This window comes from Colias eurytheme, chromosome 9 (genome assembly GCF_061535395.1).
Source record: "Colias eurytheme isolate Ceu_HAF_F1 chromosome 9, ilColEury1 Martin Lab GWU primary, whole genome shotgun sequence".
In the NCBI taxonomy this organism is placed as follows: domain Eukaryota; kingdom Metazoa; phylum Arthropoda; class Insecta; order Lepidoptera; family Pieridae; genus Colias; species Colias eurytheme.
Window position 1 is genome coordinate 2193825 of NC_142988.1, and position 24729 is coordinate 2218553.

At 32.2% G+C, this 24729-nt stretch overlaps 2 protein-coding genes across 5 annotated transcripts in view; both read left to right on the top strand.

Moving 5' to 3' along the window:
• Nucleotides 1–24729, top strand: part of LOC149905637 (uncharacterized) — a 349280-nt gene that overhangs the window by 163189 nt on the left and 161362 nt on the right. The window lies entirely within an intron of this gene.
• On the top strand, nucleotides 9188–10951 carry LOC149905642 (sodium-independent sulfate anion transporter). The gene has a single exon (XM_090105205.1). The coding sequence runs from the start codon at nucleotides 9188–9190 to the stop codon at nucleotides 10949–10951; it is 1764 nt and encodes a 587-aa protein (XP_089961331.1).

Below are 24729 nucleotides of genomic sequence, written 5' to 3' on the forward strand. Positions count from 1 at the left end.
TTTTATTGAAGGAAATCCATGAAAAAGTGTACTAAGTATATTATTTTTACTCGTGATGTCGCGTAATTGTATTGCACGCCTCATAAGCGAAGCGTTGAGGTGGGTACTACTGTCACTTCCAGCAAAACATCTGATTTTTCAAACTTAAAATGTCTTTATGTATCATACATTGCACTTGTAAGATAATACATACACACACATATTAAGAAAAAACACTATTTTTAACGTTCATGATATTTTTGATGTCATTTTTGTTATTTAAACTAGTTAAAAAACAGTTTAAAAAAGTTCTGTCTTGGACGTCCGTGTGTCTGTATGTGCGGATCCTTTTTCTTGTTAACACGATAGCGACCGAAATACTTTATTAATCGAGTCTTTTTTTTTCTCTTACGCTTGAGTATGCTCAGGAATAGAACCCTTTCATTTTTCAGGGTCTGATTCGATGTGGTTTAATTGTTATTAAATAAACAAAAATAATAATTAATAAATATTTATTAAAAAAAAATTATGAGGCGTGCACTTTTGGATTTTCCAAATTATTTCATATTTTAATGAGTTTGTAAAATCTTATTTCGTTAGTGTTTTGATAATTATTTACTGTACCTCATAAATAAATATTTATTATTTAAAAATTACCGTATCCAGAAATCATAGTTTCGTACAGGAAATGTCAGCGCTACGCCCGCCGCCCGGCGCCGCTCGCATTGTGACGTTTGACACAAGTTGTCGCCTGTTCGATCGATTGGTTATACTTCGCTTTTGTTAAGTTCTCTGTGAATACAGACAGTTGTACCTACTAGGGTTGTTGAGGATTCCTCTTCCGCTTCCTCATAATGCGGAAGTTCCGCAATATTTTGGGTTCCTCTACCGTTACCGCATCCTCAAAAATGAAAATAAAAAAATCCTCTTCCGCTATCGCTTCCTCAAAATTTAGAGGAAATTTATGAGGATACTGATCCGATCGGGCGGCGAATTTACAAAGCCTATTTAAACTATGTATTTGAGTTACGAGTCGGACTCTATTAACGAACAAGAGTAGAGTCTTACCGCCATATTTATATCTGCGCCTAACACTTATCTCTAAACATAATAATATAACATTTTCTCTCATACTCAGAAGAAACATATTTTACCAAATAATGTTTGTCAAAAGTTATTTTAAATTAAAAAACAAACAAGTTCAGATGTTATTATGTAAGTTAAGTGTAGATATTATTATGTAAGTTAAGCTTACATAATAATATCTACCAGTTAGTTTTTTTTTTGTGGAAATCGCCTAATGTCGCTTCTGGCACTGATATAGATTAGGTTTTTTCTGTGGGTTTTTTCGAGTAATATGCATAAACAAAAGCTCATCTGAGTCCGGCTCGTGACTCAAATAGTATAGTACTTACAGGCTTTGTAAATTCGCGATCAGGCGAGCTAACCTCCCCTAACCTTAAACATCAATATGTAGAGAGTAGAGACAGGAGAATGGCTTTTGTTTTAATTTTTAATTTTAAAAGTTTTTGTTTTTTAATTTTGATTATAATTTCCTATCATCTTCATCCTCATCCGCTTCCTCTTTCGCTTCCTCATCCGCATCCTCTTCCTCAAAAAAATATCCTCTTCCTCATCCGCATCCCCTAAATTTGCGTGTGAAATTTCCTCTTCCTCCTTCTCTTCCTCATAATCACTTCCTCAACAACCCAAGTACCTACTGAATAGAATGATCGCTTTTGAAATAAAGTATTTTGGTACAGCAAAGAAGAATTTATCTGGATTGTATAAAACTGAATTATTATTCGAAGTAACCAATTATATTTTTTTAGATGTTATTTTTCTTTTAGTTGAAGTAAATATAAGCCAATAAAAGAATCGTTACTATCGAATTTGAAAACCTCATTTAAAATTAGGTATATCTTGTCAATACCATAAAATAACCTTTAAGCTCACTTCTATAAAATAAAATAGTTTGGAAAATCCAAAAGTGCACGCCTCATAATTTTTTTTAATAATTATTATTTTTGTTTATTTAATAACAATTAATTATTAAACCACATCGAATCAGACCCTGAAAAATGAAAGGGTTCTATTCCTGAGCATACTCAAGCGTAAGAGAAAAAATAGTTTGGAAAATCCAAAAGTGCACGCCTCATAATTTTTTTTTAATAATTATTTATTAATTATTATTTTTGTTTATTTAATAACATTAAACCACATCGAATCAGACCCTGAAAAATGAAAGGGTTCTATTCCTGAGCATACTCAAGCGTAAGAGAAAAAAAAGACTCGATTAGTAAAGTATTTCGGTCGCTATCGTGTTAACAAGAAAATCCTCCGCACATACAGACACACGGACGTCCAAGACAGAACTTTTTTAAACTGTTTTTTAACTAGTTTAAATAACAAAAATGACATCAAAAATATCATGAATGTTAAAAATAGTGTTTTTTCTTAATATGTGTGTGTATGTATTATCTTACAAGTGCAATGTATGATACATAAAGACATTTTAAGTTTGAAAAATCAGATGTTTTGCGCGAAGTGACAGTAGTACCCACCTCAACGCTTCGCTTATGAGGCGTGCAAAAAGACTCGATTAGTAAAGTATTTTGGTCGCTATCGTGTTAACAAGAAAATCCTCCGCACATACAGACACACGGACGTCCAAGACAGAACTTTTTTAAACTGTTTTTTAACTAGTTTAAATAACAAAAATGACATCAAAAATATCATGAATGTTAAAAATAGTGTTTTTTCTTAATATGTGTGTGTATGTATTATCTTACAAGTGCAATGTATGATACATAAAGACATTTTAAGTTTGAAAAATCTGATGTTTTGCGCGAAGTGACAGTAGTACCCAGGTGGGTACGTTGAGGTCAACGCTTCGCTTATGAGGCGTGCAATAAATATAAACCTCAATCCAATATAATTCAAATCCTTTAATACGATACATTCGTATTTATTGCTGAAATTTTTAAAAATATTCCTCATACACTGCTGGCTTAAGTTAAGTGAACATTTATCAAAGGCAAGGGCGCAGCGTTGTACGCTGAACTCATATTTAAGATCCTAATAATTTAAATAATGCATACACGAGGTCGTCTAGACTGGTAAATTGTTGGAGATTTTTAACATCTTAGAGAGGATTTTTCAAATACTATCACATGTATTTAAGCTACAATTATTTATAATGATTTAAAAACTACTCACTCTCGATCTTTTATCTGTAGTTTGCAGGTTATTTTATTTTATTTAAAGGGAGTGTTTCTACTTTTACATAATTCATGCTACCTTTCTTTAGTTCATCGTTTTAATTGTATAATATCTGCTTATGTATAAATAATATATCATACTAGCTATGCCCTGCGGTTTTAACCGCAATGATCCGCTCCTGTTGGTCTTAACCTGCCTCGATAAATGGGCTATCAAACACCGAAAGAATTTTTCAAATCGGACCAGTAGTTCCTGAGATTAGCGCGTTCAAACTCTCATTCAGCTTTATAATACATAAGATATTTATATTTTTCTCATCATAAATCATAGCCGATTTTTTTCAAGTATCCAATAGACACTTGGATAGATAGAAGGTATTTTATCTAGGGAAAGAGATATACAAATAGTCATATACAGCAGAATTTTTTCTTTCTTTGCTCATTTTAAAAAGTATAATCCGTTACCATACAATCACATATAACGTAAAAACTTGATTAAACAGTATCAGACGTAAATTCTAGGGGTCGTTTATATCTCATAAAATCAGGTATTTCGTTAAACTTATGGTTCTTGTGATGTGAAAATTTTTACGATTACTCTATGGGTAACGATTTTATGAAGTGTTGTCTCGAATCTTCGTGTAATAAATATTTAAATCGACTTCCTGAATACGTGACTCCTAAAAAGTTGAGGCAATGTAGGAATAAAAGCATGTCATGATTGTATCTATGCATATGTATTGAGAATATTGATTGGAATAAAGTTTAATAATAGTGGTAAGAAAAACATTATGCGTTGTTAAAATATTTTTATACCTATTTTAATTAATGCTATCATTGATTAATAATGGACAAAGAAATAAGCTCCGTTTTATCGTGAAAACAAGTTAGAAGATGAAATATAGAGTTGAGCCATTGTGTTAGGACTGTTGTGTAAAATATTGAAGTTTTTGCAAGCGAACCCGTGAGTTGAAAGCTATATTTTTATCATGAATATGAGATAAAAATGTTCTATGACTGAAAAATAAATTAAAACTCTACAATCACATTTGACTTGAAATAAAAGGATTCTTAATTAAACCTGAATTTATTCCCAAGACATATTGTTTCATTCTAACAGATAATTATAGAGAAACAAGTAAACAAATATTTATTTCAGCATCAGACTTAACCCTTCCCGAGCGCGGGGGGTATTTCCGACCCACCACCGCTAACAAACACCGTATTAACTACATGATACCCAGTTATTACCGACCAACGAATTAACCGGTCTGCCGTAGAAGGATTAATGAATCGAATATGAGATATGGGTTTCGCAGTTATAATAAATCCCAGAGGATTATTTGTAAGTGTATTTAATATCGCTGTTTTGTCTATAACTCAGTTTCTTGTTTGTTTACAGGTATGGGGAAATGGTTAAAGTTTTCGCGTGACTGAAGGTAAAATAAGATTAGTTTTTTTGAACATCTGGATAAGGATTTGCGTAAACGTTATTTCCTAGTGACGCAGTGATTGCTAATCGAAGATTATTTGATAGAAATATTTTCAAGTGGCCCGCGATATAATCTACAGTGGAATCTTCACTTCTAAGTTCTAACATGTAGTAAATACTGTACTTATCTAATAATCTGAGCAATGATGTATTATGCATGACATGTATCGTGTGTTTGTCAATAATATTTGTATTTACGTTTGTTGTTCCTCGTCTAGTTACTGTGCCTTTCACCATACTGATTTTTTTTATTGGAATGAAGATTATTTAAGCTTCTTTATCAATTAATAACAAACAAATATTATATCATTTATTATCTAATCAATAAAAAACTTGATGTTATTATAAATGGTCGAAGGATTCGCTAAATTAACAATTAAAGTATGAAAGTTCAGTTAATTGTTATTTAAAAAATTCTAAGTCTGTTTTTGTAAATTTAACCGAGTGTATGTACAATCAAAATGTGATATCTTTGGATAACTATGCAAAACGAACCTTAATATTACCAACCTATTTGTCAAATGTAACTTTCAACATTCGCAGGGCAATAGATTAAACATAAGGCTTAGTTTTGAATGCGCTCTAATTCCTTCATACATCAAATAAGATACCGCCTCTTAGTTGCTAATACCCTGGTCTTAGTGACACCCATCGCATGTGAGGGTTAAGGTCGTGTTCGTATAATTTTGACATTTAATGTTATGATGTTGATAATTGTTATAACGTGAATATAGTTAAAATTGTATCTGAATTATTTGTATAATTCACTAATTATTATTAATACATATATAAATAACATACATAGAAATTTGAAGGCGAATTTGACTACACCAATATTTGGAAGAACATATAATCCGTTACCATGCAATCACATACAACGTAAAAACTTGATTAAACAGTATCAGACGTAAATTCTAGGGGTCGTTTATATCTCATAAAATCAGTTATTTACATGAAAAATTTTACGATTACTCTATAGTCTATAAGGATTTTATGAAGTGTTGTCTCGAATCTTCGTGTAATAAATATTTAAATTGACTTCCTGAATACGTGATTCCTAAAAAGTTGAGGCAATGTCTACAGTAATAAAAGCATTTCATGATTGTATCTATGCATATGTATTGAGAATATTGATTGCAATAACCATTTATTGTGGTAAGAAAAACATTATGCGTTGTTAAAATGTAACGTATTTTAATTAATGCTATCATTGATTAATATTGATTAATTATTAATATTGATAAAGAAATAAGCTCCGTTTTGTCCTGAAAACAAGTTAGAAGATGAAATATAGAGTTGAGCCATTTTGTTAGGACTGTTGTGTAAAATATTGAAGTTTTTGCAAGCGAACCCGTGAGTTGAAAGCTATATTTTTATCATGAATATGAGATAAAAATGTTCTATGACTGAAAAATAAATTAAAACTCTACCATCACATTTGACTTGAAATAAAAGGATTCTTAATTAAATCTGAATTTATTCCCAAGACATATTGTTTCATTCTAACAGATAATTATAGAGAAACAAGTAAACAAATATTTATTTCAGCATCAGACTTAACCCTTCCCGAGCGCGGGGGGTATTTCCGACCCACCACCGCTAACAAACACCGTATTAACTACATGATACCCAGTTATTACCGACCAACGAATTAACCGGTCTGCCGTAGAAGGATTAATGAATCGAATATGAGATATGGGTTTCGCAGTTATAATAAATCCCAGAGGATTATTTGTAAGTGTATTTAATATCGCTGTTTTGTCTATAACTCAGTTTCTTGTTTGTTTACAGGTATGGGGAAATGGTTAAAGTTTTCGCGTGACTGAAGGTAAAATAAGATTAGTTTTTTTGAACATCTGGATAAGGATTTGCGTAAACGTTATTTCCTAGTGACGCAGTGATTGCTAATCGAAGATTATTTGATAGAAATATTTTCAAGTGGCCCGCGATATAATCTACAGTGGAATCTTCACTTCTAAGTTCTAACATGTAGTAAATACTGTACTTATCTAATAATCTGAGCAATGATGTATTATGCATGACATGTATCGTGTGTTTGTCAATAATATTTGTATTTACGTTTGTTGTTCCTCGTCTAGTTACTGTGCCTTTCACCATACTGATTTTTTTATTGGAATGAAGATTATTTAAGCTTCTTTATCAACTAATAACAAACAAATATTATATCATTTATTATCTACTTAATCAATAAAAAAACTTGATGTTGTTATAAATGGTCGAAGGATTCGCTAAATTAACAATTAAAGTATGAAAGTTCAGTTAATTGTTATTTAGTCTGTTTTTGTAAATTTAACCGAGTGTATGTACAATCAAAATGTGACATCTTTGGATAACCATGCAAAACGAACCTTAATATTACCAACCTATTTGTCAAATGTAACTTTCAACATTCGCAGGGCAATAGATTAAACATAAGGCTTAGTTTTGAATGCGCTCTAATTCCTTCATACATCAAATAAGATACCGCCTCTTAGTTGCTAATACCCTGGTCTTAGTGACACCCATCGCATGTGAGGGTTAAGGTCGGTGTTCGTATAATTTTGACATTTAAATGTTATGATGTTGATAATTGTTATAACGTGATTATAGTTAAAATTGTATCTGAATTATTTGTATAACTCACTAATTATTATTAATATATAAAATATAACATACATAGAAATTTGAAGGCGAATTTGACTACACCAATATTTGGAAGTACATTGGAGCGACTTAATTTTACAAATCGTTTTACGAATAACAATCATTATTAAAGACTAGGTTATTATCGAAAATCAATCTTTAAAATCTTGTAATAACTGTTATAAAATCACGATGAACGAAATAAGAGTATCATCTATTATTTATTATTTATTAATGTTCATATAATTATAATGCTCAATACAGAATTTTTAAAACTAGTATCGTTAATATTGAACCCACACTGGACTCAGTATCTAACCACTTAACCAGAACTAATCATGATTGATCAGGACCACCCCCATAAATTAATGACTGTTAACGGGAGTGTATTTAAAACTATTGCATAAGTCACGGCTATGATTTATGACACCCATTAAATAATGAAATGATGATTTGTACCCGACGTAATTAACTTTTTTGAGATCTTTATCGCTGTTTTGGATTTAATGGTCTCATAAATTCCATAATTTCATAGCTTTTAAGGCGTACTAAAGTTAATGGGAAAACAAAAGCTTTTATCTTATATTGGATGATTTTCTTACTTATTAAATATACTAAGAAAAAATATTTTATGAAAGTGAATTTTTTGTCACGTTAAGATACATACATAATATTATATTCAATTCAGTTACCTACATCATTCAAATTGGAAATTTATCTTCCCTTTGTTATTTTTATTCAATAAAATATATCATCTAAATATAACCTTACTTTTATATTTTTCTAAACTGATTGTTAATTTAGGTGATTGTCATATATTATATTAAAATTAGTAAAAACTAAATTAAAAAGTGGGGATTATAAATGTGTTAAGTATAAATTTCATTCCGCCCAGGTATATTTAAAATTTTACAAAAATATTTTATTAATTATTATTTTATGCAAGGGGCTTTATTTCAATTTTAGAATACACAAATGTTAAACACGCCGATTAAAGAATATTAACCAAAGGGTCCAAGGAATACTTTAGACGAAAACTTATTTTGTTTTCTCAACCTGACGCAAACAAAATTTTGGTTCCAACATAAGTTTTGCAAACCCTTCCATTTAAACACCATAACAATCTTATTCAATGGGTATAAGATAGAAAATTGTGTATCAGGGGAAAATAAAATTGTTGGCAATATCTGCGCTGAGCGAAATCGTGTTCTATAATATGGTGGTGATAGGGTTTAATTTCCTGTAGCAGTAATATGTGGAGTTGGCTCTGGGTAATGTTGACGGCATATGCGTGGTCACGCACGTCTCCATCAAGCCCTTATCTGTTCAAGCCGAGGTCGAACCCGCTACCCTATCGCTTGGGTACAGACAGCGTCGATACCATCACGACATATTGCGGTAGGCGCGTGGACTTTTAAGGTTATCTTCCCTAATTTTTGAGACGAGTTGAAAATTTTATGAAACAAGAGACTTATGTTATTATTTATTATTATATTGATTTTTGTTATTCAATATGAAGTGCATTTGCATGCTACAACTGTGATTATTTTAGAAAGCTTGAACTTCTGGATTAAATTTGTTCGCATTTCGTTCGCTCACCTTCAATTTTGTTAAAATTCAGAATTAAAACATCTGTTCTGTAGTTTATAATGTGACTTTTAGCACAATACCACAATCTTTTCTACTATTTTTATTCGCAAATACGTCATCATACAATACAATCAGATGCGTAAAACTTATCTTCGTCAATCTTGACATTCTAGGATTGACAGTTTAAGTAACAATATTTCCCAGTTCGATAACACGTACGCTGATACAAAGTCAGTATCTTGTGAGATCTGGAACAAAAACCATGACCGTGATAAACAATTTTTACGAAGACGATACTCCAGCTAATGATATTAAGAAGTCAGTCCGAAATGTTTGTACTGTGAAAAGAGCGAAGAAATTGCTACCTATAACACAATGGCTTCCTTCCTACACTACTGGAACTCTCGTTCAGGATATAATAGCTGGAATTACTGTTGGTTTGACAGCAATACCTCAAGGAATTGCATATGCTGTCGTCGCCGGATTGTCCCCTGAATACGGTCTATATGCTGGATTGATGGGAGGCTTCGTATATCTGTTCTTTGGAAGCTGTAAAGATGTTACTGTTGGACCTACTGCGATCATGGCTGCTATGGTAGCAAAATATGTTTCGGGATACTCTGCTGATTTCGCTGTACTAGCGGCATTCTTAGCTGGAATAGTGGAACTAACGATGGGTGTATTGAACTTGGGATTTTTAGTGGAATTTATATCAATGCCTGTTATTAGTGGATTCACAACAGCAGCAGCGTTACAAATAGCATCGTCTCAGTTGAAGTCCCTTTTCGGCCTAACTGGCCCTTCTGGAAACTTCTTTGCACAATCAGCTTACAATTTTGTGAAAAATATAAAAACTGCCACGCTTTGGGACCCAGTGCTCGGTTTTTCAACGATTATAATTCTAGTGATTTTGAAACGTCTTGGTCAGGGCTGCTCACGGTCTGGTGACATCATAGAAAGATTGAGATGGTTTGTGTCGTTGGGAAGAAACGCTGTAGTCGTCATCCTTGGTATAATTGTAGCGTTCGTAATTAAAATTTCGAGTAATGAAGAACCGTTAGTGCTTATTGGAAATATTGGTAGTGGGCTACCTAAACCAAGTTTACCACCGTTTAGCACAGTTGTCGGTAACGAAACTTATAGTTTTGCTGACATGGCTCAAGTACTTGGACCACAAGCGATTGTACTTCCATTAGTTGCAATTTTAGAATCTGTAGCAATAGCTAAAGCGTTTTCTGGTGGACTGCAAGTAGACGCAACTCAAGAAATGATTGCTCTTGGTCTGTGCAACATTTTTGGTTCCTTTATGAGAAGCATGCCTATAACTGGCTCTTTTACAAGAACTGCTTTGAATCACGCATCAGGCGTACAGACTCCTGCTGGAGGAATTTTCACAGGATTACTTATTATATTAGCATTAACGACTCTAACGTCAACTTTCTATTATATCCCTAAAGCATCATTGGCTGGACTTATTATTACAGCTATGTTCTCCATGATTGACTACTCAATATTACGAAGATTGTGGGTGAATAGCAAACGTGAACTTTTTGTGTTGATAACAACTATTATCGTATGCTTATCATTAGGTCTCGAGTATGGAATTGTAACTGGTATATTAATTGATGCTGCAATTCTTTTGTACAGCACAGCGCGGCCGTCAGTTGATGTAAATGTTTTGAAGGCAGAAAAGGCTGATTTGATTGTTGTGCCTTTAAATGATAGCATATCGTATTGTGCTGCTGAGCACATTAGAAGAACAGTGCTTCGTGCTTCCAATGAAATATTATCGGATTCTATCATAATTATTGATGGTACGAATCTTAAAAACATGGATTCAACTGTCGCTGCCAATCTAATGTCTGTAGTCAGCGATTTAGAAAAGAAATCGTGCCAAGTATTGTTCCTGAATTTCAACGTATCTTTGAAGAAAATGTGTATTGATATAAAACCACAATTTAGTGATAAGTTTATTTCCGCTGCACAGGTAACAGATGTTGTTGATATTTACGTTAAAAATGTATAATTTGGAATTGAATGTGCAACTTTTAATAAGAGTTAAGAACTTGCATCATGTTCAATAGAGTACCTACTTCTATGAAATGAATCTAAAAGATCTTAAAATGTTAGAAAAAATTATTATAGAGGCTTGGTTTTTATATGTTATTATAGAAAAAGGTATATATCACACATGTGTACGTTATAAAAAAAGTATAAAATTGGATTATTTTTAAGGACATTTCATTTTCCTCTGAGTTTATCCCAAGACTTATAATTATGGGACGTCTTATTGAAATCGACGTCTGCTCAAATGAAAACAATAAATAACATTACTTGTCATAGCAGTGCGCCAAAAAGTTGCAACTTTAAATTAAAATACATATTTGACAGAGAACAAATCACACATAAAGCGCTCTCAATAATCGACGCTCCGGACAGGGGGAGTTTTATCGGAAAAGCTTGATCCCCTCAATATTTCTATTGCACCGTTGAACGCGTCAAAGAGGGGTGTCATTCGGTTTCCTGAAATTTATTAACGTGATTCAGCACTTCTGAAGGTGGCAGATTTATGCTGTTATCGCATCAACTAAGTGTGGTATAGATTTTCGTTTAGGGAACGATTCTTTTAAGGAATTGACACGGAGCTGAGGCTCGATTTTTGTTAAAATTGAATTTTGTTACAAATTGGAGAGGCCAATAAATCAACAGTGGATTTAATGAATGTTCTATATGTATTTTGTAATAAATAATTTGTGCTTTTTTATTTTTGTTTTCTGTCTAAAAGAATGTTGAGCGCATGTATAGCTGAATTTGCATGTATCTAGGTACTATCTATCATAAATCATATTAAGTATCCAAAATTTGGAAACTAAACAATTACCTATTAATATTATTCGTTTATATTTTAGGCAATTACCAATAATTTATAATAAAAAAATTATAACCATTGAAGTATTTTTTACGTCCAATTACATAATAATTGCTACTACTATTATTTTGTTTAAGGATGTAGCAAACTGTTTCTAATTGAGCTTGTTATGCTGTATTATTACACAAGTTTCGATGGTTTAATTGTTTTAGACACTATTAAACCGATTTTAAAAGCAATTTCATTCTATGAAATTTTGTAATACATGACAGTTTATATGAACATACCTACACGGTCGTTATTGAAATAAACAATTATCTAGACATTATTATGTATTTCTTAATTACTCAATATAATATGTTATACCTAAAATAATATTTTTTTCCTAAAATAATATGTTCGAAGATAATTTTTTTTCAAAAATTATCTTCGAACATAAAGTTAATGAAACCAAATAGATAGTTACACGCGTATCTTTTTCGTTTATTTTCCACTAGCGACCCGCCCCGGCTTCGCACGGGTGCAATGCTGATACTAAATACACTACAGAAAAACTGTGAACGTTGTATATAAAAACATAGCGGCCCGCTCCCGGCTTCGCACGGGTATAAAATAGATAGCCGGGCGGCTGGCCGGTACCGCAGCAAACGCTACGTCCCGCAATTTTTAAATCTGTAATATCTTCGAAAATATTCACTTAAATCATACGGTGTAAAGCGCCGTATAGATCTATATTAAATGAACAATGTATTCAAGGTATTTAATTGGTTAAGGATTAATGCTGTATTGGTTAAAATCGCTTTGAAAATTAGCCATTATTTGTCGTAAAAAGTAAATGACAAAAAAAAGTTATTGTGGGTTATCCATAAGAGATAGACATATACCATCGCGGACTTTTCTGTAGACCTTTTCAATGTGTATAATACTTAGTACATTATTTTGATAAAACTCGTATGGTTCAGCCTGCGTTTGCAATGTAAGCGGAAAAAATGTAATTTTTAACGACATCACATTAGAAACCTCAAAAATAACAGTACTTCTTCACTATTTAATGGATGTTATTATACATATAAACCTTCCTCTTGAATCACTATCTATTAAAAAAAACCGCATCAAAATCCGTTGCGTAGGAAAGGACAGGGAAAGCGACTTTGTTTTATACTATGTAGTGATATCGAAATCAAATGTTTAAAAATACGAATATTTGCACAAAACTAAGATAAAAATAATCAATTAACAAAAATATTAAATTTAATGAAGTAGAGCAACTTTCACTTCGGTATGAAGGAAAATCGAGCGTAGAGCACACGTCAGAACGCTCCGGCCCAAGGAGCGCGACTAAAGAAATTAGCTAGGATTTTTCCTAATTATTTTAAATATTTTTTTAATATTTAAAGAATTATCAAAATTCAAAAAAAAAAATTTTTAAAGGATTAATACTCATTGGTCTTCAACCAACTCGAATAAATTAATGGAAAAAATAGCTTTTAGCAGTATTTATCAATAGATTTTGTAAGGCAAAAAATGGGAAATTTAATGAATTTATAACGTTCTAATTAAGAAAATCATAAGTTTTTCGGCAATTGTATTCAGCAGTTTTTAATAACGACTATATAAAGATAATAATGCGCTGATCAGATTGTGTAAATTGTAATCGGTTGCAACGTAGTGAGTGCACAAACTTAGCTCGAAATGTCTTTGGGGGAAAGAGACTTATCTTGAAGGCCTGATTAAGGTAAAATAAAGTAACTTTACAAATGTGAAAAAATTCACGCGCATTGCGTATATAACACTAATTGATAAACAAGAAAAAAAAATTCAGTTTATCATTTCATTAGCCGGGAAAAAATTGTCAAATAACTTGTTGAAAACGCAATTTTGCTAGACTGCAGCCTTAAGGATCTCAAGAAATGTGTACACTGTACATCAATAATATAATAATAAGCAAATATTCATTTTTTGTTTGCTACGATTGGATTGAAATCTACTTATATACAATACAGCTAAAGGTTTTACGTCCAAATCCTTTTCAATTGATAGCACTGATACTTTTAACAAGAAACCCACGTGACCGCCCGCATGGCGCTTATCTCATTCGTCTTTCTTGATACGTCTCTAATCTATCGTGCGGTACAAAATCTGTTTCCCATTATTTCTATTTAGCCGATGTATTAAGCCTTATCTGCCATACACGGTATGGCAATGACACGTCAAATCACGCGGAAATAATGGTTCAATGGGCAGAGTTGTCACCCTCCACCAATGTATCTTGGTCTCTACCAGCTCCTGCATGTCTTGCAAATTATACAAAAAAGGGTCCATATTTTGCAGATTGCGTAGGTCATTATAAATCAGTCGGACGTATCCCTGGGTCTCTTTTTTGTAAAATTTCAGCTTGCTGAATGGAGTACAGTTTCCAAGTGATTACCTTTGACTGTATGTACTGATTTATTGTAGAAAATACGTCACCTGTGAAAATTGAATTTCCATTATGGACCTGTTTATTATAGTTATCTTCAAATATATACGTTTACGTTCCTGTATAAATCTACAGTTTAGTAAAAAATGTTTCTATACATTTTTTTTTTATTAAAACACAAATACTGACATACTCGTATTCCAATGTAAGCTTAGGACAAATGCATTTCACATTCTCTACTCGAACTTACTTCAGAAGTACGGAGCGATTGCTGACCACTACTCTTAAGTTAGTATAGTAACTACTGAAGAAGTTAGATAAGGAAACAAACTATAAATTATAATCTACGGCACGTCTCCTAGTAAATTCAACAAACAGGTTTTGTAACTTGAATTTATTTATTTATTTATTTATGTATCTGTTTTCTGCTAAGCAAATACATACAAAGTTTAAGCACAAATGAATAAGGTTCGCGTTAAACACCACGTACTTTTACTATTTGACACGTAAAAACTTGTTTGCTAAACATAAACTATAACCAACAGCTATTAGAAATTGCTAAATAATTATTCACATCTCAGACAAATAGCCGATATTTGTCATCTAAATCCCTTGTAAATTCAATCGATGATACCGACCTCTATTGCATTAGTGTTAAAATTTAAATTACAATGCACGAGCATTAATACGTGTTTAAATGTTTGGAGGTAGTTTGACACATTTAGAACTGCAGTTAGTACGGACTTTATTGCTAAAGAATTAGGGTCGATTTTGTAATGGCATAGTGTTGTTGTATCGTGGTTTTGTGTAGGGTCACTCCAGCCCTCGTCAAGTGTTTCAGACTGAAATGAAATACTGGGTAAATGAGGCGACCAGTTGCCAATGGCAACCTTTTACTCATTTGCTTGTTTGGGAACATGAAACTTAGTTCATTTCAACTGTCATGTAAGTATTCAGGTGTATACAGTAGTGTAAAATCAGTAGACGTTTTGGATTACTTCTCGAAATGTGCCTGTAGTTATTCGAAGATGTACATATTTTTTTCAATAATTTTGATGATAGAATTATGTTCGGTTACATTCTTATTTTATGTTATATTCTTTATCAGAACGATCTTGCCACATAGGTTTATGTAAGTTAGTAACTGACTTCCCAATTAAAATATACCTGGAAGGTTTTCCATTTCTTCGTTCAAAAATAGATCAATGCCATATAACATATTATAAAGTTTAACTTTTAAAATCCTGCCACTTTATAATAACAACTTTAGATTTGTGTCTGTTACTTATATTATATCATTAAAAGCTGCTACCTAATAATAATAACTTTGGAGTTGTGTCTGTTATTACTTATACAGGGTGTCCCACTGTTGGTATACTAAGCCCAAAGGAGGTTATAGATTTGCATACGCTAAGTAAGTAAAAAATACTTAAAAAATTCCAGACGCATTTTTTTTTCAAGTAGATGAATTCTTAAAACTCTATGTGTACACCCATAACAAGCAACCCGCCCAACTTTGTCACCAGCACATGAGCTATCGTTTAATATTATGTTTTCATAGACAAAATGCTCACATTAGAGAAGCGGTATATGCCGGCTGCGCGAAGCTAGAGAAGAAAACATGGATTTTCAGGAAAAATTTAGCAAAACATTTTTGACGTAATTTTTTTGTTTAAGTATTTTTTACGTGATCAGTGTATGCAAAACTACAAGTCTCTTCGCGCTTAGTATACCAATAGTGGGACACCCTGTATAATATTATTGTAGGAACGTGTACAATATTTGGAATTCAAGTAATTTGAGTAAATTTTCTGTTTATTACAAGAATATTCCGTATTCCGTAAATGCCTTTGATCTTTGATATCACGTTACAGTAAATATAGAGAATATTATTAGTTTGGAGTTTACACGCGTTGTAATATGTAATATTCTGTTTTATGTCACATGTACACCTTAATAAATACCTACATTTATGGTATATTCAGTGTGAAGTTTTAAGCGTTTAGTGTTTGATGCGATACTATTGGTTATTTACGAACAGAATCCTCGTTACACATCCTCGCACATTATTGTCGGAAAAGCAGCCTAGTCTTCAGTCATTTACATAAAAATGTAGTTTCAAAAATGTGTAACAATTAATGACTCTATATTTTAAACTCATAAGAACTCTTGGAAATAGGAGGACTGTTTAAAACAAATTAAAACCTTTTCTATTTCCACAGATCATGGGGACAAGTAAATACAGAAAACAAGTTACGTAAAATATTCATGGGACAATAAGTGGCGTTTTATGGGAGCCGTTTAATGGCGCGACAGTAACATTAAACTCAGTTTTACTATTCTCCTGCAAGAGTTTTATACCGATCGAATCTTCGCAAATTGCTTTTTCATTGGCCCCACCCAATTTCCTCACTGATGTTATGAATATTGAATGCTTTCCCCGATTGCTTCTTTTGCTTGTTTTATAATGAGCTAGACTGCTGACTGGTAAACGCCGTTTAGTGATCTTTGATTGCTTGGACGATAAAGTGTCCTAGTTTTGGCTGCTTTGACTGGTATTTTATCTTAGGATGTAAGTGAAATTGTTTGTAGAAGTCTAATAATACATCCATCGTGTTTAAAGATGAGCATGATACACCTTACAGGTGTTCATTAATATGCGGTCCTAATTAAGATTAATTTTAATTCAAATATACTGAAAACTGAAATATTTAACTGTTGTATATTTCACCTTGTTACGTTACTTGTTTCATCGTTTGCTACTTTATTCCCAAAAATCCACTCCAAAAAATGCTATCCAAATAAGCCCAAACATACCATGAGTACGAATTTCATTTCACACCCAATTACATGCCTAGTAACATAATTCACGGCGGTCATACATCATCCGAACATGCCAGAACAGGGGTGCAGAAATAGCCAGCCATCAATATAACGTTTATTTACCATTCCAATTTCTTCTGTTTATAATTTATGTCGACATTTTTAACCTTTGACAAGGAGCCAAGCGACCGTTCACGTAGATATATAGAAGACTGGATAGCGCAGCAAAAAGAAAAGGATTCTTAGGTAGGCTGTTGGAATAATAACTCTATTAGATTTTTAATGGTTTGGATCCAATATTTCGTTTAAATCGCCATTGTCTCTCTCTCTCATTAAGCTGGTGAAGATTGCAGTACTTTGTTGCTAAACGTGTGTCCAGCACTGTAAGAGGTTAAAGAGTCGGCCATATTTGAACAATCAGTATATTCTCAGTATAGGCTAGGATCTGTTGTAGGTATTTCCTGAAACAAAATAGAAATAACAGTCGTAAAGACAACACTTGAGTTAAATACTTACTACTTGCTTCTTTGTCTCTTCCTGTCATTCTTTACCTTATTTTAAGAAGATTGTAAATTTTCTAACACTTCTTTCAATTTCAAAATTCTCTAAGTCCACGTTAGTTCTCGCGCGGTCGCTCCGTAATGGAAATTTTATGGCAGCTTTATAGCTTTTTTTAGCAAACCCCGGAGAATGATTACATGCATTGTTTTGAATTTGCATTCGCTTACGTGGACTGAATGGGACAAACGAATTTTAAATGTTACGTGAGTTGGCAGTATGCGTGATGGCACAAGGAAGATCTCTGGAAATTAAATAGATTACATTTCATAAACGGGTTTTATTGGCCATTTTCAGGATAAGTGGAAATTTTGATGAATAAGGCGCGTCACACACGGTGAAGATACTATAATATTTTATGTTAAGATTCTCTAATATAAAACGTTATAGTATCTTAAGAATATATCCTGTTACAAATTACCCACAAAATTTCGGGTTGGATGGTTCTTATGTAGAGAAAACGTAAATATGTACCACGGGCGAAGCCGGGGCGGACCGCTAGTCTTTTATAAATTTTATTAAAACAAATACCGAATATTAAATGAAAACCGTTCCAAAAGAATTGTATAAAACATTAAAATTATAACGAAACTTAAAGGATCACAAAGTTCCATCCCCTTCACATACCCTTAACATCTGCTCGGAGACATCCTGTTTACCCTCTAATATCTTCACAATGTAGGTTTTTCAAGCACTGAAGGATATTTGAAAAACTTCTTACAAATGGCCGTTTTTATTTTGGTACGTCTTTGCTATACTTTACTTTATGGGCCTCTTTGAAGGTACTTTTTTATTTGCATCTTAGTCGCGATTTATTTTTTGGAGATTCTGAACCTTATTGTATTGACATTTCAATTAAATAAATAGTTAAATGATGAATTTACTAATTCTAAAGTTTTAACACAGTTTCATGTGTCCTGTCATAATGTTAATAAAAATGTATTTTTACACAAATATTAAAGGAAGTCTGTATTTTCAATCGACTTTCTTAAAACCAACTTTTACCTATTGAGGTTCTTATGAATAGAAAATTAGAAAATAGTCTGGCGAGCCTACACGATCAAGAAATCATTACCATCTTGTTTAAATTAATTTTATAAAAATAATGGTTACATTATTTTTGTTTATTCTTCTATCAAAATAACAATAGGTTATTATCACTCAATTTCCGTATAAATTGGTTGGGCAAAGTACAAGATACACAGGTATAGCATCATAAATTGTCTACCTCACCGGTATTGACGCTCAAATAAAAATATTAGACGCTCTCATTCGAAACGATGTACGATCTGTTCAGACCTTTACTATAGGTTTTCACTTAAATTATCCTGAAATTTATACAGAGTATAGATTAAAAAAACCTGTTATAAAACTACATTGATGTTATCGATTCTTGTTTTCTTGTTCCATTGTTCTTGTTATAAAGACTAAAGTTTGTTGTTTTAGTTCCAATGAGAAGTCATACATATTTATATGATGAGATTTTCACGATCGACTCTATAACTCGTATTCCTATATGTCCTTACAGATAGTACCTAAATAAAACTCACTTCCAGTATTTAAATTTTCAGTGCGGTGTGTTTGTTTTTATCACATAGTGCTCATTTTCCTCACACCAAAGGTATAATTTTATGCTCGATCTTAATTTGTGAATATTTTAAACTAATTCGAGTTACTCATAGTAGGGGCTCCTGACGGATATTACACCGGCGATGTTACAAATCATTGCCCTGTGATTTTCGCCCAAGAGAAAATTTAATGGGGAAATTCTTCTTTTACTGCGCTTTTAATATTTTGTTAGTATGTTTTATTTTATACGGTAAATAGGCAATTAAAGCCGGGTAAGCTTTATTGCTGGTAGAGCTATGCGTATACTGTGTAACAAAAAATCTACCGTTTTCATTATTAATTTTAAACAAATAGTTATTTTATGCTTTATGTAATTTCTAAGTAGTTCGATATATATTTCATAGAAATATTTTAATAGCAACAAAATTAATATAATAATAGAGATTTTAGTATGTGACTGTTTCAAAGTAACAATAGAAATTAAGTGCGTTTAATAATAATATTCTAGTTTCAGATTCGACCTTTGAACCTATGAAGTTGGCTTCCATTTCTTAATCCTATTAAGTCAGTATCCTTATATCAAAGTTCTGGAGCCACCCAAGAGCCTTTGACTACCGTCTTATAGAATGAAGCCTCGTTGGTTTTAGATTGACGTATTGCTTCCTTAAGAAAGCGTCAAGGCGTTCAGTTTTTTTAACGATATGAGTCAAATATACAGGGACATAGTCAGATTTTACTTCTACACTGAAAATAATAAATCCAGTTTCCCTATAGGACCTAAGTCTTAAAGAGTGGAAGAATTTCATTTACTGTGATAAGTTCGTAGGTCTAGTCATTGCCACACTAAGCAGAAGGCGTGGGTTTGAATCCCACCTCATGATATTTTTTAACTATTTTTTAATTTTTTAAAATATTCATCGGAGAAAAACAAATATTTACACTTCGAAATCATCTAAACACAGACAATATCCTTAATAACGTAGAATTTTATCAATACACGCAAGCCTTTCAACTATGAATGGAGCCCGGGCGTTGCCCGTCTGCAAGACGTAAGGAACCCTTGTTTAACATTCCTCTTCTCGTCTAGACATAATTGGGATTACTAAATCCCCGTGATTATTGAATGTACTTCATTGTAATTGATTACTTGTAATTGGGGTTTAGGTTTTGAGAGTATGTATGAAGCTGGTATAGTTATGGCTTGAAGATAATATGAGTTCTAGTTTTGAAGGCATCAGGCTAAATGTCTGAAATAAAAACCATTTTTTAACATGTAAGTAAGCGAAAGCTTATGTTTCCAATATGATCCGATTCGTCGTGAATATGTTGCATTGATTAAACAAAAAAGAATATTAAATCCAGTAGTTTACAATGGTGTAAAACCTTTCCTTCAATTTAAACCACTTTTAACTAAAAGATTATTTTATATATATATATATATATATATATATATATATATATATATATATATACAATTCGATACTTCCAAGCAGGCTAGTGATCCAACACATATGTAGTCTCTATAGGAAACCCTGACTATTAGGTGTTAACGTCTTCTAACATAGTTATAATACTAATTTATCAAAGTTTGCGGAATGGCGTGCAAACAATGCATTTTATAGTGATTCTCCCTCGGGACATAGGGTTAAATTGCAGACAACGCCGCGGGCGATGGTCAAGCCTTACAAGTTTTCAGTCTAAGCAGTTTTGCGGTCTAGTGATTCCTTTTTTAGTTGTCTAAAAATATTGTTCAAAACTGTCCGAAAAGTGTTAACTTCGAGATACGGTTGAGATTCTTACTTTTAGATATTATATACCTATTGTATTAATATTTTTGTGTCTGTTTTAACTTACTAGTGTACTTTTTTTCAACTAGTGAACTAAGATACTTTAATATAATAAACTTGAATTTTATTTACTTAGGGCTGATATTTAATCCTTGGTTAAAACTTATTCGTCGAATAATCTATACTAATATTATAAAGCTGAAGAGTTTTTTTGTTTGTTTGTTTGAACGCGCTAATCTCGGGAACTACTGGTCCGATTTGAAAAATTCTTTCGGTGTTAGATAGCCCATTTATCGAGGAAGGTTATAGGCTATATATCATCACGCTACGACCAACAGGGGTGGAGCCACGGGGGTGAAACCGCGCGGAGCAGCTAGTATTATATAAAACTAGCATTTTAAAAACGTATTCTATTTGCCTGTATTTGACAGTTTACGTGATTTTAATATTATCGTGTAATACTTTATTGGACGGATAAGTTTTATCCAAGCATTGAAAAATCGGCCCTTATTAGTATAGATGTAAAAATAACTTCATCATTAGTTAACTTTTACGCAGTCTAATTTAATAACAACAAAAATGTGTCGACAAAAATAATATAAACGAACTGAAATTTACTGATCTTTTGAAGACAAAAAATAATGCATATTTTTTAAAACACTGCAGAAATATAATCATAAAACTTGCATAAAACAGTACTTTTTGGTCTCTGCCAATGACAATTCTGAATTAATTTCAGCGATACTAATTAAAATGGGATCTCTCGTAGAAGTTACAGTAACTACATCGTTAAAACTTCTCTTTGTCCTTCATTGGTAAAAGAAAAACTTAGCACTTTGTCTCTGTTTAATTTCATAGTGTATTTTTAATTTTACGCTTTGAACGGACTTTGTTCTGTGATACTAATTTTTTCAAACGAACACGCTTGTGTTAAATAACTATTTTTAAAATACTCGTAGTTAGTAAGCTAGTTATTTTATAAAATAGTCTTAATATTGTTATTATTTAATTTGCAATTTTATTATTTACGCATATTTACGCTAGTTGAAAAAAATCCAAAATATTATATGGTATGTGCATAGTTTATTCTATTTCCTGATAGTTTTAAAGAATAAATAACTTAAATAATAAATGTATATTGCAAACGCTTTAAATATGCATCTATACATATAATAAAATCGTAGGAAAGTCAAAACTGTACATTGAATATTTTTTTAAAAGAATACATAATCCATGATCTATAATCGATATAGAAGCCAAAAATATAGTTTTTAGAATTTTTGTCTGTTTGTCTGTTTGTCTGTTTGTCTGTTTGTCTGTATGTTTGTCCGAGCTAATCTCGAAAAGTACTGCATAGATTGACTTCAAATTTTGCATGAATATTACTAACAGGTCGTGTGAGGTTTTTTTAAACATATTATCATGCTATCACCTCCGGGGGAGGAGCTGTGAACCTTTACTTTTCTTACGTATTCCGTGAACTACGACAGCGTACAATCTAAAGACTCATGTTTAAATGTTGTTTTTGAGTAAGCCATGCTATTATCTAGCTTTACACTATAAAAACTACGTCATTTACGTAATTTGGGCAGAGAAACTGTTTAATGAATCTTAGTACTATAAAGACAAATTTGATTCAGCGCCATCTATGAGATTTCGTAAAAATCAAATCAATTTACATGTTAACACTACTGGACACAATGTTAAAAATTAATAATTTAAATATAATTATGTTATTATTTATTTAACTCTTTAACCCATAATAAATCTTCCCTTCCCTATAAGGTGCGCTTATATAATTCGTGTGAATATACTACATTTTTAAAAGTGAGGGTAGATGTATATTATTTTAAGTCAAACTAGACACCATTACAGTTAATCTAATATTGATTGTGTTCATTGGTTACATTTTTAAAAATCTTCGTGTTTTAATAATTCGATCACGAGGCGGGACTCAAAAGGTTAGTTCGTTGATAATTATTATTCCTTCATCATTTACATGTTGTTAGTAAAAATATACTTTGACTGTTAATACTTTTGTTCAGTATTTATCTGTATGATTATTGCTTGGTAATTAATATATTTTCATGTCGTATACCTAATTATAAACATAAGTGTGATGTGAAACTAGCTGGATTTATTTTTACACACTCATAGTCTTATATTTTGTGTTAATGTTAAAATAGTATTAATAGTGTAAATCATAATATTTTTTCAAAGTTAAAAATATTTCCTTTTTTCTGATGGTGTTGCCATCGAATTAAACCGCGCTGTCGTTTCGTTCACAAAAAGTCATGTTATTAGGACCGAATATGTAGCCGCCTCAACTTACGGAAACGAGAGTAACCTGCGTTGTCTGTTAGTTATTATATAGTCGAATTTAACGTTACATGGAAATTGGAATCTAAATATATGTATACCTACTTATATTAAATCTGTAGAGGTCAATTCTGCACATGAAATATATTTCCTAAATAACTATCACGAGGTGATTAGAGATCGACATCGACGTCAAAAATGTTTGTCCGTCTGTCTGTCTGTATAACCGTTATAGAAACAAAAACTACTCGACGGATTTAAACGAAACTTGGTACAATTATTTTTCATATTCGTGAGCAGAGCAGCAACTCCACTTTAAGCTTTCGTCGCGTGTGCGTTCTTAATGCGTGTATCTTAATGGTTAAAGCTACACAGAAATCAAGTATGAAAGAAATGTTCTCCATATTATATAAAAAATATCTCCCGACATCATAAATGTCTATCTTTTATGGTTGAGCTTAGCTTTCTGATTATATTTGTCTACTAGCTGTCCCCGCGACTTCGTTCGCGTGGAATAGTGACTATGGGACCTATGACCATGGGCTCAGGGTGGGGCAACAATAAAAAATCATTTTTATTTTCATGCTCCCACTCCCGCGCCCACTCGCACTCCCACGCCATATGCCACGTTCAGTCCCAATCCCACGCCCACGCCCACTCCCCTTCACAATTAGTACCTACCAGATCAAAGCCAGGGTAAGCGCCCCACCCAGCCCCACCGTGGCTACGCCCATGCTGAATTACTATTTAACATACAATTATTGAGTAAATACGTACAACCATACTGTACTGTTGTACTACCATAAATAATTAAAAGAATTGTTATTAAAATTTCTTACTAAACTGAGCTAAAAAACTTACGTACCAAATTATTAAAGAAAATCAAGAAATGAAATGCCTAACCTATACCAAATAGTTACTACATATTGTAATTAAAAATTATGATTAGTATATAATATCGAAAATCAAAAAAGAAATGCCTAACTAATTCTACGTAAAATTTCTTTTAAATTATGTCATATTATTTTTTAGGAACCAGGGGGGGGGGAGAGGAGCAAATTCTATTTCCTTCCTTTCTTAAACGGATGTTTTTAATAATCTATGGTGTAGCCAGTAGCCACTGATCAGCTTAATCGATACTCAGTTTTTATCAAATCCAGAAACAAATCCAAATTAGATCTTTCCTGTCTCACGCACGTAACTAAAGGCTGAAGAGAGAGAGAGCACGTAACTAAACCGTTTAGACGAAGAAAAGTGTATAGAAAAAGGAATAAATAATTTCATAAACTTCCCGACGATCTTTAAAAATAAATTATAACTTTCATTTTTTTCATTCCCACTTTTACCCCTATGTAGGTATAATAAGTGGATGAACCAATTTTGATACACTTTATCTAAGAACCAGCGTCGGAAAATATTCTGCCTAACAAAAAAAACCGCATCTAATTCGGTTTACCTGT

Excerpts from the sequence above, each read along its gene's own strand:
- LOC149905642 (XM_090105205.1), top strand. The coding sequence starts at position 9,188 with ATGACCGTGATAAACAATTTTTACGAAGACGATACTCCAGCTAATGAT.